A 15,870-nucleotide genomic window follows, 5' to 3' on the forward strand; every position below is an offset into this window, starting at 1 on the left:
AAAGGACAGTGTTTTATATTTTAATAATTCTCATAACTTTCTCAAAATACCTGAAATATTAAATAAAATATTTAAAAAATATATTCTTTGGTGTTTAGTTCATGATAAGCTCCAGGGACAAAAAAATGTGTCACCTTGATGTGAATGATTGGCTAAAAGGAGTGACTGCATGACCGTAGTGTGAAGGAAGTAGCTGAATCTGCAGGTGTATGGAAGCTTACGGTCATATGGGTCTACCAGCAGTGTCAGAAATCCCAGCCTATGACGAAACTGACGCACAGGGACCGCCGTTTCATGGCTTGTGGATGAAAATGCAGTTCCTTGTGGAGTGTTCTTTCAGAAATTGGTGGTCAAGGACCTGCATAAACTTCTGCGAAGCGATCTTCATTCATAAGCCGTGAAACACGCCAGCGGTCACTGTCCGTCAGTTTCGTCTTCCTGCCACAATTCTGACTTCTGGAGATTCCTTCACACTGTGGTCTTTGGCACACCCAACTCCCCGTGCAGCACCATCTGCAGGAGCCTGAAGTTACCACCACCTTAAACACGCAAGAGGACTTTTTATATATGTATTCTATATTTTCTATATACCTCATCACTGCACGTAACAATAACACCCATTATTAATATGATAAGTGATGCAAACCTTTGAACAGCAGTGTACACAGCAAGTCTGCTGAGGGCAAAGGCAAATACAGGAAGTGTGTGTTACAGAGTGTGTGCATTGAATATCTCTCCACTGGTCAGTCTGCGGACGAGCTCTGACCACAGCAGCTCTCTCTCGGCCTGCGCTCCCTTCATCACCCCTCGGTTCTCCTGTGCCCGCCGGGAGAGATACGGGATCACCTCACTGACCGGACCGTACGGGACGTACTTATACACAGGGAAACCTGCCTGACCTACATGCACACACACACACACACACACACACACACACATACCTGAAAAACATTGCATTGTAGGCTTCAAGTCCCTCACCTCTTAACAATACATGGACAAAAGTATTTGGACACCTGCTCAATCATTGTTTCTTCAATGAATAAAAAAATTCTACTAGATTTTGGAGGAGCATTGTTGTGAGGATTTGATTGCATTCAGTGACAAGAGAATTAGTGAGGTCAGGATGCTGAATGATCACCACCCCACCTCATGCTAAACCAACCTCCCAAACTCATCCCAAAAGTATTGGAACACAGTAGTTCCACTGCACCACAGCTCAATGCTGGTGGGTGGGCTTTATACCCCTCTAGCCCATGCCTGGCATTAGGCACCTATTGCAGCTATTGGCAGGACTTCTCTACAGGGACTAAATAAGCTGTGCGTGCATTTGCACATCTGTGTCGGAAATGGGTGCCACGTAAAGTAGCTGAATGCATTCATTAGAAGGGGTGTCCATAAACATTCGACAGATAGTGTGTCACCTTGAAATGAACAGTATAAACCGTATTCAAAGATGACAGAAGTGTGTGTATGTGTGTGTGTGTGTGCAGTTCATACCCAATGGAAAGCTGATCTGGTCACACATCCCCAGAAGCTGACCAAAGCAGATCAGCTTATCAGTTGGCATGAGGCCCATTTCATTCATCCTACAAAACAGCAGCATCAGGTAGTACAATTAGAGATGGTTAACAAGCACATCAGACTTAGTGCAAGAGAGGACAGCACCACTATTTAATATGTTCTTGTTACAGTGCTAAGCTAGGCTAGGCTACAATGCTATGAGCATTCTGGGCATTATGCACACTTTTCACATAATGCTCATTTTCTTAACACGGCCGATCTGACCCAGAGTGGCGCAGCGGACTAAGGTGCTGTCCCTATGATCAGAGGATCGCTGGTTCGAATCCCGGTCATGCTGCTAGCCACCGGGAGCCGAGGCCCCGATTGGCCTTGCTCTCTCCAGGGTGGGTAGATGGCGCTCTCTCCACACATTGCTTGGCTGCGGTGCTGGCATCTGCAGGCTGGTGCCTTGAAGCCAGGTATGCGGCACTTCCCTGCATCGGCGGCAGTTCGGAAAATGAGAGGCTTGACTGCACATGCGTTGGAGGGAGTGCCTGCTGGTCGGACTGGTAGGTGGCAGCAGGTAGAGGGGACCCCCAGCGGTCAGTCTTCCAGCAGGTTGGGCTCAATGAGTGGGTGATCATTTACTCTGAGAAGGTAAGAGACCAACACGGTTCCCCCCTTACTAGTGTCGGGGCATTGTGTGCAATGGGGGAGGGGAGTACTTAGGGGTTGGGTAATTGGGGATCCAAAATTGGGAAGTTATTAAAGTTTTGATTAAAAATTTAAGCAAATAACACATATTTACTCTCCATAAATCCTTTCAGAACTAACTCTGTCTCTTTACCTTCTCAGAGTAAATGGTCACCCACTCATTGAGCCCAACTTGCTGGAAGACTGACCGCTGGGGGTGCCCTCTACCTGCTGCCACCTACCAGTCCGACCAGCAGGCCCACCAACCCCCCACCACCACCCATGCCAGACCAGCGGCACACCCTCCTACCTGCCTAATGACCATGTTAAAACCTAAATAGACTCTTAACGATCTGCCACTATTAATATCACCACTACTAACTATCATTACTCTGACCATCACTGCCAGGACTATATTAAGTTATACTACACCATGATTATTACATTATGATTATGAATATGATGCACACCTGAGCAATACAACAGTCTTGGTGGTTTGGTGACTTACAATAATTTATAAGTAGTTCTGATCAGAGGAGGATGGGTCGGAATCCCCCTTGTGAGTCTTGGTTCCTCCCAAAGTTTCTTCCTCCAGCTCTGAGGGAGTTTGCCACTGTTCACTGGGGGTCTTCGATTTTTCATGTCTATTTATGATATTGATTTCTTGTCTTTTACTAATGACTGATTGTGTAAAGCTGCTTTGTGACAACAGCAGTTGTAAAAAGATATACAAATAAATTTCACTTGATTCGATTTGATATATAAATAACCAAATCTCCAGCTCATCAAAATATGCCTGGATCAGCCTCAAACAGGACGTTAAGGAGTCACCGTTTATTGGATATTACAGCTACAAACACTCATTGCATCGTCACCCATGTGCACTTCTAGTAAATGAGGTGTTACCCTAAAGCAATGATCGCACCCCGTTAAATAAGATTACATCACTGCGTTCATTTCTACCGACTATAACTCACTCACCAGGGAACATCAATCATCTGCCTTATTTTGGAAATTGTGTGATCTAATAGCTGCCGCGGGTGATGTATCGTTGGGTCTGATTGCTAAGACTGAGCCTTAACCACTCAGCTTTGGCCGCGAGTCATGTTTTATTAGCGGCGGACAGTGAGTGAGAGAGTGAGCGAGCGTTTAGCGTAGCGCAGTGCATAATTCTGATACAGGGTCAGGTCATTATCCCATAATCCTCCAATTCTCTTCCGCGCCTCAACAAATGCATGCGTATTAGCGGTGCTGGGGGTGTATGTGTGAGTCAGAGAGCTGTTCTATCTCCGGAGCTCGTGTTTTGTATTTTCGCCTTGACCGTGTCATGTGTGTGTGTGTGTGTATGTGTGTATGTGAGTCAGAAAAAGGTCCTACCTCCGGAGCGTGTGCTTGACCGTTTCGATGTTGTGTGACGCCACCATGACGTTAGCCTTCCCATTCCTTTCAATCTCCTCCAACACGTGGTCCAGACACCTCCACAGAACAGCAATAGCTCAGTGTGAGTGGGCAAGAGACATGCAGACCATAACACGCTGACGTTTTCATCCGGATGCATTAACCAGGGGTTCAATCTCCGGGCAGGGGGTTGAGGAGGGGGCAACGGCACGAGGGTGCAGCCTGCATACAGCAACTCAAGCACACCTACCTAGTTAGAGCTCCTAAATGCCCATAAGCTCCACTTTTGCTTCCACAAAAATGTTGGGTTCCTTCAGTGAATAGTTCAGATACACAATTTAGTCATGTCCAATTCCACCCACTAGCTTCCGAACTGGGAAGGTTGAGGCCAGCATCTGCCTGTTTTCTATTTTTAACAATGTAAAAGAACCACCTTTGGTTTTCTGAAGAACCAAGCTGCAGATTTAGGAGTGTGAAGGTTGAATATAAAGGTTGTACACAAATTTGAGGGTTCTTTCAAGGGTTCCACACCAAGCAACGCTAAAACCTGTCACCGGACAGCTCAACACTGCCAGTTTGCCAGCAAACAGATGCCCACACTGGCTAGCATCGTGCTGAGTGACTGGGGATAGGGAGGCTATCCTACTTTGGTACCTGCTAGAGATGAAGCGATCAGTGATTCTGGAGCCAATACCAATTGGACAATCATTGTTTCTGATCAAGGGTGGGTCTGGGCACCACGTTCACCTTTCCTAGGCATTATTTGGTAAGGCAGGGCTTCTGTAATGCCCCCTGCATTGTCCTTCAAGAGGAAATGTACTTTACTTTTTGGGATAAACCAACTCTAAAGACCAGCTACGAGAGCCGTGAATTCCTGTGTGGAACTCCACTGTGGAGTGGAAACACAACTAAAATGGGCTGCTTATCTAGAACTGAAAAACTCCTTCAGTTTGGACACTGTTGCTGCTGCACTTCTGGTGGTGGTTAAATGTGGACTGCGCTGTTTTGTGAGGTTATTGGTGGTTGCTTGCTCTGCTGTGTTCTGGTACTCATTGTACTGGGCTGAGTGATCTGAGTACTCTGGAGTGGTTTCTTCATTTAAACAAGACAAGACAAACAGACTTACCATTTGTAATGGACACAGATGTAATTTGGCCTCCAATCCGTGCAGTAAACACACATACACACCAGTGAAACACACACAGTGGACAGTAGTGGAAAGCCCAGATATCGAACCCACAACCCTGTCATTAATAGCCCAGAGCTCTAACTGCTGAGCCACCACTGCCCCCTAGTGACATATGAGCCTCATACAGAATTACTGTAGTCATTATCTTACAAATATGATCTGATCGGCTCTTAGGATTGGGTAATTCGAGAAATATCGGGCAATAGCATATTTTGAATGGAACTCGTTCGATACTAATACATAGTCGATTCATATTTTCAGCTCTAGTAAGCCAACCCACCCACCTACCTACCAACCCAGCAAGGCCAGTTTTGCTCTCTTGAGCTCCTTGGACGAATGGCTGTTGGGATTACTGGGGATCAAACTCCCATTCTCCTGAAGACCAGGCCAAAGCTTACATGCTGAAGAACCTTCTAAACTGTAAAAAACATGGAAGAGCCCTTTATATTATCTTCCTCACACTCATAAATCTCCAGCATGGTTCTTTAGGGAACTAATTATGGTTCTACTACATTGTTCGGAATTTAGGGTACTGTACACTTTCTTTTATTGAGATACAAACAATGTTAATGTAACTTTAGAAGGTATAACATGGTTCCTAAGGTCCAACAGTGCCCCCTACATTAACACCTCACTACATTCATCCTCTTTCCAAGAGGAAAGGGCAATGGTCAGCAACAGTAAGCTGAAATGTGATAAATAAGTCAATAGAAATACAGTCACTAAAGATTCTCTCACTTGTGGTACATGCGGTTTGTGGACTCGTAGTCAGGGTTGATGGGGTCTTCATAGCCGATCTCTGCTGCTCTGCTTCTCTCCTGGTCCATATAAGCCCCCCTCACCAGCTTAGCCCCAAAACACCAGCCTTCTCTCCTCGACAGTTCTACATCCATACACACATTGTCATAGGCCTCCTGTGAGGAGAGAAAGCCAACCTCAGGTTACAAATATCTGCGTATTTACATTTATCAATTAATAAAACATAAAAATGACATACACTTTTTGGTATGACAGAGCTATTCAGCTGTGGAATGACATACCACATATAGAATAACTACATACCTATGATATTATAATAGTTAAATAGGCATAATATTGCTACGATATGCGCTATGATAATGTAATAATATGACTCTAATATTTAATAATATATTGTATATATTACTATACTGTGATAACTATTTAATAACTGAGACTGCAGGATGCAATTCCTAGCTTTCTGACTGTTGCTGCTGGACATCTGGTGGTGGTTCGGTGTGGTCTGCACGGTTTGTGTAGCTAGTGGTGTTTGTTAGATCTGCTTTCCTCTGATACTCAGTGTACTGGGCTGAGTGAACACGGTTTTAGTAAGCTGCTACAGTCGCACGCTAGCGCCACAGTTCCATCTAGCCATTGTTTAAGCAACAAACTGCAGCGTATTGTGACAGAGAAGCCTCATTGAGAACACATGAATATGATTTGATCGGCTCTTAGGATTGGCTAGTTGGAGAAATATCAGCCAATCGTGTATTCTGACTGAAAATCGGTCAATACAATACATAGCCGATCCATAGAACCCACCAACCAACCCAGCAAGTGTATAGTGTGTGTGTATATATATATATATATATATATATATATATATATATACACACACACACACTCACACATTCTCCACATCAATAGAATTCCTCAAGCAAGTCTGCTAAGGCTTTGGTGGTTTTAGAAGAAGCCCTGGAGAGTGATCGTTGCAGTCGCCTAAGACTTGAACCCCACAGAAAATCTTTGGTGGGGTTTGAAGAGGGTGGATGCAGCTGCAAACCCAAGAATATTAATGAATTGGAAGCCACTGCCCACGAGGAATAAGATTTCAACTGCCCATAAGAGCTAAGATTTCTCAGGAATGATGCCAGAGTCTAGCTGTGGATCATGTTTGTAGCAAGTCGGAACAGCAGAAGGGTTCTCTAGGAAGTTCTAAAGAGGCTTGCCGTGAAGTAGTTTGGAGAAAGCACTTGTTCTATTAGTGGTGTCAAGATTTTTAAATTGGCCTTGTTTGATTGGTTTCTCTTTTTCTTCTTAAGAATTGATCATATTTTCCTCCCATTTTCTCCCACCAATTACCCATTGCACACCATCGCCCCATAACTAGTAAAGGCGGACTAGCACATGCCCCCTCCGACGCGTGCACAGTCAAGCCGATTATTTTTCGAACCAATGCGCCTGGAGGGAAGCAGACAACGGTGACAGCCAACACCGCAGCGAGGCGATGTGGGGGGAGAGCGCCATCTACCCACCCAGAAAAGAGCAAGGCCTTGTGCTCTCTCTTGTCGTCAGCTGCCGATGGCTTGCAGCACGACCAAGATTCGACCAGGATTGGTTTATTGCAAATGGCTGAAAGTTTGTAAATTTTGCAATGGAGGTTAAATAATTTTAATTTAACTGTATGATATTGCATCACCCAGCTATTCTAGACTCTTCATATGTAGTGTAGACTGGCTCTGATATTACATGATATGGAATCTGATCCATATTGAGCTCAGGAGAATATTCCACGAATGTCTCCGCCTTATCATTTTCTATCCTAAATAATATTTAAATATAATAATATAATAATATTGAAAATAATATTGTGTGCATAATGTGTGTGTATCTCTCACCTTGAGGTAGCACTGGTAGGTGTTGAAGATGACTGGTTTGCCTGTGTTAAAAATTCTCTGCATCTCCAGCGTCAGTCGGCTGATGGCAGGTTGGAAGTACGTCTGTTCTGCATCCACCATCAGCCTCACACCGCTCTCCGCCGCGTACTGCACGGAGCACATACACACATAATACATGACTCACTGCAGGCTACACAGCACGACTGATTCATTCTCAATATTACAGTTTCTGTGGAGTCGGTGAAACATGACAGGTTGTAAGCAATGTGATGATAACCAGAATTCGGCAGGATGTTAGCTCTGCGGGTGGTAACGAAGGTCAAGCTGGTCAACAAATAAAAAAACGTCAAATTTTCCTGCAGAATCAGGTCAGGGTTTTTTTAACAAGAACTCTCAGTGCTGACTCCTAAATGTCCCAAATGGATCACCAGGAGGTCTCACATCATTACTATTACAAAATAAAGGTGCTTCAGAAGGTTCTTTGACCACTTTTGGTTCCCACAATAAAGATGTGGGAGTGTAAGGAACATCGTAAAGGTCTAAAAGAAGCTTCATACGATGCAAAGTTTTTTTTTTATTTATCAGTTAAAAGCTTATTTGTTGCAAGACCTCTATGGTAGAGGTCTTCAAATCTGGACCTGGAGTCTAGTTTCCAGCCCTAGCATCACTCAATTACATTCACTGTTCCCTTAACATCCAGCAAGAACACCATCTAGGACTGAATACTGGTCCAGATCTGAAGCATTTGAAGCATTCAAAGCATTTTAGGGGTAACCTATTAAGAACGTCTCCATCAATACAGCTCTAAATTTGGCATTTTACAGTTCTTGGATGAAGAACCAGCATAGTTTCAGCCATTTCAGATGGTTAGAGTCCTGGTCTCTGCCACTTAGCAAGCCATGTTGACTTCCTCAGGTCAGGAGATGAAAATGGCCGTAGTTTTTTGTTGTTTTCTGACAGAAGGTGGACTAAACACTAGGCTGGGTTCAATTGCGAGAACCTTTTTTTTTAAAGGTCTAACGTTTTTCTAGCATAACTTAAATAATCATTTGAAGCACTTATATGTGGCCTATTCAGAACTTCTCCATCTCCATTATAGCTGGTTTTGGTTTGACCTGTGGGAGTGTGAGGAACATCGTAAAGGTCTAAAAGAAGCTTCATATAATGCAAAGGTTTTTTTTTTTTTTAATCAGTTTAAAGCTTATTCTTTGCAAGACCTCTATGGTAGAGGTCTTCAAATCTGGACATGGAGTCCAGTTTCCAGCCCTGGCATCACTCAATTACATTCACTGTTCCCTTAATGTCCAGCAAGAACACAATCTAGGACTGGATACAGGATTTAAGGTCCAGGTAAAGTATTTGAAGCATTCGAAGCATTTTAGGGGTAACTTACAGCTTTGAATTTGCCATTTTACAGCTCCTGGATGAAGAACCAGCATAATTTCAGCCATTTCAGATGCTTTGCTGGTTTACTACACGGTTTAGGCGCGTTATGTTTAAGTGTTGGTTTCTTCTCAGAGTCCTGGTCTCTGGCACTTAGCAAGCCATGCTGACCTCCTTAGGTCAGAAGATGAAAATGGCCGTAGTTTTTTGTTGTTTTCTGACAGAAGGTGGACTAAACACTAGGTTGGGTTCAACTGCGAGAACCTTTTAGAAGGTCTAACGTAGCTCTTTTATAGCATCACTTGAAGAACCATTAGAAGCACTTCTAGTCTATTCAGAACTTCTCCATCTCCATTATAGTTGGTTTTGGTTTTAACTTTTTTTGTTTTTTGATGTTTTTTTGTTTCAGTTTTTGGATGAAGAGTCAAGATCATTTCGGCCCACCATGAACGATTTAATGGTCTACTACACGGTTGAGGAGCAATACGCTAAATTAAAAAATTCAGCACAAGCCCTTCAATCCCTTCAAATTCAAATCTTCTTCACTTCCCAAGAACTAAGCTCAGCAGCATGGGTGACCAGGCCTCCTGCTCTGTCGACCCTCGTCTATGGAATGCCCTCCCTGACCATCTGAGGACACCACAGACGATTTCTCAAAACTGGACTCAAAACATTTCTCTTCAGCAGAACGTATGACTTTTTAAGAACCTGTTGATTGTTGCAATTTTTAATTGTAGTGATTTTGTCTTTTATGGTGATGCTTTTAAGTTGTAGCACTTTGAGATTTGTCATAATTAAATTTATTATTATTATTATTATTAGTGTCGGTTTCCTCTTAGAGCAAACCTGCTCCTGTATTCTGCTTCCAAGTCCTGATTTCTGCTACCAGGCAATACCTACTGACTTCCTTAAGTTGTTTTTGTTTTTCCGACAGAAGGTGGACTACAGATCTTTGCACGTCTTAAGGAACTTTATCTGATGTAAAAGTGGTTCTTCTACAGGATCACTCAAAGAACAGTATATTCAATGTAACATTTTATATGTAACCTATTCAGAACTTCTCCATCTTCATAATAGTCGGTTTTGGCTTGAAATTGAACAGTTTTTGAATGAAGAACCAAGATAATTTCAGCCTAATTGGATTACTTTCATTTCTTAAACTCCTCAGAACTGCTGGTGGTTCCTGGCTATTAACAACTCAGTTTGCCAGTTTGCACTGCTTTGCCTGTAGATACCGATTGGGGTGTGCTAAACGTCAGGGAGCATAAAGGGTTAATGATTTTCTACATGGTTCAGGAACATTATACTGTAAAAAAAAAAAAAAGAGAGAGAGATCTTAGAAAGTGTAACCCTGTGAATTCAAGTCTAAACATCTGATATTTCTCATTTCTACGCTGCCGTGTAAATATGATTACAATATGTAAAGAGGCCATCCAGCCCGACCTGCTGGAAGATTGCCCGCTGAGGTCCCCTCTACCTGCGTCAGACCAGCTGCCACCTACCAGTCCGACCATCAGCCCCCCCACCCACCACCACCCATACCAGACCAGCGGCACACCCTCCTACCACTGCTACCTGTTTAGTGACCATGTTAAAACCTAAATGGACTCTTAACTATCTGCCACTATTAATATCACCACTATTAACTATCTACACCATGATTAATATATTATGATTATGATCAGAGCAGTTCAACAGAATAGATGGCTTGGTAACTTTTATCAATAATTAATAAATAGTTGTGATCAGAGGAGGTGGGTTGGGTCCCCCTTGTGAGTCTTTGTTCCCCCCAAGGTTTCTTCCTCCAGCTCTGAGGGAGTTTTTCCTTGCCACTGTCACTGTTGGTTTGCTCAATGGGGGCGTTTGACCCTTCATGTCTTCTTACATTATTTCTTTTTTTTCCTGTCATTTACTTATTACTAATTATGTAAAGCTGCTTTGTGACAAAAAAAGTTACAAGAAAAATAATACAAATAAATAAATACAAATAAATTTGACTTGACTTGACAAATATCCAAAATATAAGATTATTCAATTTGTTATTAACTTATTTGCAAGTAATTTTTTTCTATTGAAAGCTTCTTATTCCACTGGCAGATCACTTTATTTCTTGACTAAACCTAAACCTAACCTTATCCTTCCTTATTTAGGGTTAGGTTTAGTTTAGTTTAGTTAGATTTAAGGTTTAGGATAAGGATTCAGGTTAGGATTAGGATTTAGGGTGAATTCAAGGCATCAATAATGGACCAATGGACCAATGGATCCAAGTATATAAGTGATAGCAAGCTAATATACATATATATCTTATTTCTTAAATTATGTGAAATTATCTGCCAATAGAATAAGACACTTTAGTAAAAATAAGGTAATATAAGTTAAAATAATGAATAATGTAATTCAAATTGTAATATTACAAACAATATTCTCAGACTTTAAATATACATATGAATACTACATTTGAGTGTCGGTTTCGTCTCAGAGCAAGTCCTGATTTCTGCTACCGGGCAAATCGTGTAGACTTTCTTAAGTCAGGAGATAAAAATGGCCTTCGCTCAGAAGCTGGACTAAGCGCAAGGTTAGGGTCAATTCCATTTCAGCTCATTAAAGTTCAGTTTCAGGTCAGCAAGTTCAGCAAAAGACCCAGACGCTGGTCTGGCAACATGCTCATACATTTGTAAGCCATTTTTTATTTATTATTTTTTATTTCGCCTTGTAAACTGAATTTACCGGTTGACCTCCAACCTTGTCCAGAGAAACCACACCGTAATGCTGTATGGACAGAGGCAGACGGCTGACTTCCGCTGACCTTGTTAGGGCCCATAAAGTGCACTCTGACCCTGAGCCTTCATGCCGTTCTGAACTCAATGCACTTTTCCGGCATAAAAGCAACGTCAGAGGCGCCATGTAATAGCTGAAGGATGAAGTTCTGCCCTTCCGTTCCATTTCTTCCCCTGCATACAGCTGTCAGACCATGACCTGCTGACCCATAGAATGGGCATAACGCAGGATGGTGATGAGCGGAACGTGAATGACCAGCGTACAGGCTGTGATGAATCATAAAAAAGATTTATTTCCTGTTGCAAACGTGCAAGATGACCACTATAATAAAGACATATACTTTATGGAAAAAAGTATTGGGACAGCTGCTCATTCATTGGTTAAAAAAATATATATATATATTATATATATATCCATCTTGTGTTGGAGTAACTGTCCCTACTGTACAGGAAAGGTGTTCTACTAGATGTTGGAGCACCCCACCTCATCCCCCAAAAGTACTGGATGGAGCATCATTCCAGAGAATGCGGTTAGTTCCACCGCTCCATAGCTCAATGCTGGGGGCTTTATACCCCTCCAGGCCACGCCTGGCATTAAGCAGCATGGTGCCGATAGGTTCATGATGTTCATCTGCTCCAGAGAGTCCTCCAGACAGTACTTCTCTACAGGGACTAAACAAGCCATGTGTTTGTGTGTGCGCACTTGCACATCTATGTCAACAGCGGGTGCAACTTAAAGTAGCGCGATGCCTTTATTAGAAGGGGTGTCCACAAACTTTTGGATACTTAGTGTCTCTTCATGTCCCTCAACAAAACTAACTGAATCTCATTAAGGCCTTAAACAGATGAAGGCTCGTAACTCTCTGCCTTCAGGCTCACCTTAGCCAGCGCATCCAGTCTCTGCAGTATCCTCGTCATCTGCTTCTCCTCCTCCTCTGTGAATTTCCTCAGAAGAGGCTCCAGACGCCCTGTCTGTTCAATCAGGAAGAAGGAAGTCTGCTATATAAGGGGTCATCATCTGGGAGACTATGCGTTTGCTATGTAAAAACATGTTTTTAAGAACAGTCTGTTTGTGCTTGTAGGGTTATGTAATGCGAAAGCTATGTAGGTCAGGCCATTCAAACTTGAATACTTTACAGAGCCTCATTTGAATGCAAGTTATAGTTATACTTCATATTTCAGTTAAACAAACCCTGGATGTTCAAGAATAGTGTTCTTATTTCCCCAAAAGTCTGAACTCACTCAGGATTCCCAAAATGGTCCTGCATAAATTTTCATCAGTAATGGAAGAAAGATCTTCCTCTGTTGGCATTAAGAACATATCTGCCAAGTTCTTCCACCTTCTTATATGCACATCTGCTCATTCATGCAAGTATCTAATCAGCCAATCATGTGGCAGCAGCGCAATGCATCAAATCATGCAGATTCAGGCCAAAAGCTTCAGATAATGTACACATCAAATCAACCATCAGAATGGGAAAAAATGGGATCTCAGCAGGGCCGGCCCAGGCCTTTATGAGGCCCTAAGCAGATTTTCAATTTGGGGCCCCCTATACCATCACCTCAGCAACATATGCTTTAGCATTTCATAGACAGAGAGAGATATTGTGCAATACGCTGCAGCACCCGGGCCTTTATCGACCACCCAAGCGGCGCATATCTGCAGTCGCCCAACAGTGGCAGCAGCCAACAGCAGAAATTGATTAACCTAGTATTGGTGTGCCGACTATGAAAGTAAATGAACATAAAAATTGATTTTACCTGTGTAATACCATTTCGTTTTATTATTTAATGTCATTTAAAAAAAATGTATTTTTTATCATGATATCTTGATGCTCTTGGGGGCCCCCCCTTGGTCGCTTTGGGGCCCTAAGCGGCCATGGAATTAGAGTATGCCTTAAGCCGGCTCTGGATCTCCGCCAACTGAAAATTTGATGGTCAAAAGAGGACGACTTGAGCTGGTTGGAACCAAAAGAAAAGCATCTTAGCCTGCACCACACCCAACCTTGAGGAGGATGGACGGGCTACAACAGCAGAAGACCCTCATCAGGTTCCATTTCGGTCAGCCAAGAACAGAAAGCTGAGGCTGCAACGGCTCAGAACAGGCTCACCAACACTGGACAGCTGAAGACTGGAGAAACGTAGCCTGGGCTGATGAATCTGGATTTCTGCTGAGGCTCAGTACAGATGGCAAGGTCAGAATTTGGTCTAACAGCTTCCAGAATCTATGGATCCAACCTGCCTTGTGTCAGCCGTCCGGGCCGGTGGAGGTGGTGGTGTAATGGCGTGAGGTTAGTTAATACCAATCAATCATCGCTTGAAGTCCACAGCCTATTTGAGTTCAGTTAGCAGCCAAAACAAGGCTTTGAATTCTAACTCTCCGGTCCGCCTTAAATAGTGCAGCTGTTGTAGTGGAACTGCTGCATCACTTAAGGTGGAATGGAAAGTTCCAGTAAGAGATCAACCTCAGCCTTGTTTCGCAATGTCACTGCACTTATTGGTTCAAATAGAGCTCTTTTTTGTTCTGTATACTGGAATGAGCTCACAAATGAGGCGGCAGCTGTTAAAGGTGCATAGATGACACCAGGGGGCGTTCCGCTGCTGCAAAAAAACAATGATTGGAAGTGGATCGGGCTTTAAATGCTGATTTAAAATTAAAAATGGATCAGATGGATCACATCCCTAATCATTATTGATGTTCTATAGATATGCAGTACTGTGCAAAGGGTTCTAAGCACCTTATGTAAGACCATGGAACCGATGTAGGTGAACATGAATCCAGTAAAAAGGAGAAACAAGAGCTTCTCATTCTGAAGAAAGAAAGTAGTGAGATCCTGTCTGTGAGCTAGTCTGAAGAACAGAGCTCGGTTCCTCCAGGTTTCTCCTGGACGCCCCCCAGTCCAGCCAGCACAGCGTGGAGGCTGTGTTCAACTCCATCAGCAGCAGCAGCAGCAGCAGCAGCTCACCTGATTTACCATCATTAAGCCCTGATTTACCACCAAACCAGGTGTTGATCTGAGGAGAACTCTAAATAATACTAGACTCCATGAGAGAGGAGAACTTTGGAGATGTTCTAATGAACACAGTGATGGGGAACCACCTCGACTTAGGAATGTTATTAGGGTTTATTGTAATATTAGTATTTTACTAAGCTAATATACTCCATTAAATGCCCATTCTAATTTCCACTGGTGCCTAAAACTTTTTTTTGCACACTGCTTCTGTATAGCTCTGCTCACTGTTCTGACCACACCTACCCTTTTACATATTTATTTTTGTATTGTTTATATTGTGAGAAAATAATCTGGCAAATAACCAAGTATCCCCATTAAACAGGTAGTGAAATTAGTTTGGATGTTTGAAGTGTGCACTTGGCTCCGAAAGCACACATTTTCTTACTTACAATCTGACTCTAATTGGCTGACAGAAAGAGGCTTCCGGTGATTCGATAAAGCAGCAATTAGCTCTGAACATATGCACCCAGTTCAGTGTTTTGGATCAGAGTCATCCAGTAAACAACTTGGCTGCTCTGTAAGGCAAAACTGGAGGCCCGCCTTATCAATCTAATTACTTAAAACGACTAATAACTGCCAGAGAGCGTTTGCTGTATTTCTGGAGGCAATTAGATCCCACAACAAAATCGACCAGCCTCTTCATTTCTGACTCACTTAAGACATCAGTTTCTAGCCCCCTCCATACCTGCAGGTTCGGCACCAGCAGAAGATCAGGTACCTTCGTCCTGTCGTCAATCAGACTGTTCCAGTCCAAAATGTCGATGGTGCTGATGTGAGCAAAAAAAACACAGATTCATCTTAACTGTTATCTTTGCATCGTTATGTTTCTTGACTTTTTATATCTTATACATGTTTTAGTTTGTCAATTTTTTCTTAGGAGTATAAGGACGTCTCCTCCAAAACATGCAACAAGCCACTATCTCTTTTAGCCAGGCAGCCAAAACACGCTCAGTGGAAAGCACCGGGTGCCCAGCTCCACAACACCAGCTCCACAACACCAGCTAACGGACGTTTTTAATTTTACTATCAATTAATTGTACTTTTCATTCAATTTTTTCACTTTGAACCACACAAAGAGACAGCCAACAGGCTCGGAGACACGCCCAGACACACAGAGTGTCCACCATAGTTAGGATGTTGTGGCTGGGGTGACAACGCCTAAGTTGTAGGACCGTTTGCAGTGTGTGTGTGTGTGTGTGTGTGTGTGTGTGTGTGTGTGTGTGTGTGAGGGTGGAAATACCTCTAAAACCATGCAGCTACAGTATATAAATGTACATTAA

At 42.9% G+C, this 15,870-nt stretch overlaps 1 protein-coding gene across 2 annotated transcripts in view; it reads right to left on the bottom strand.

The window, feature by feature from the left end:
- Positions 1–6: 6 nt before the first annotated feature.
- prodhb (proline dehydrogenase (oxidase) 1b) overlaps positions 7–15,870 on the bottom strand; it is a 36,280-nt gene continuing 20,416 nt past the window's right edge. For both annotated transcript variants that reach the window (XM_072664871.1, XM_072664870.1), the window contains exons 8-14: positions 15,276–15,357; positions 12,456–12,548; positions 7,417–7,563; positions 5,519–5,694; positions 3,571–3,669; positions 1,498–1,586; positions 7–899 (exon numbers count right to left, since the gene is read on the bottom strand). In XM_072664871.1, the coding sequence (XP_072520972.1) occupies positions 709–899; positions 1,498–1,586; positions 3,571–3,669; positions 5,519–5,694; positions 7,417–7,563; positions 12,456–12,548; positions 15,276–15,357 (877 nt within the window). In that variant the 3' untranslated portion in view covers positions 7–708. The remainder of the gene's footprint in view (positions 900–1,497; positions 1,587–3,570; positions 3,670–5,518; positions 5,695–7,416; positions 7,564–12,455; positions 12,549–15,275; positions 15,358–15,870) is intronic.

Source organism: Salminus brasiliensis, chromosome 20 (genome assembly GCF_030463535.1).
Source record: "Salminus brasiliensis chromosome 20, fSalBra1.hap2, whole genome shotgun sequence".
Taxonomy (NCBI): Eukaryota; Metazoa; Chordata; class Actinopteri; order Characiformes; family Bryconidae; genus Salminus; species Salminus brasiliensis.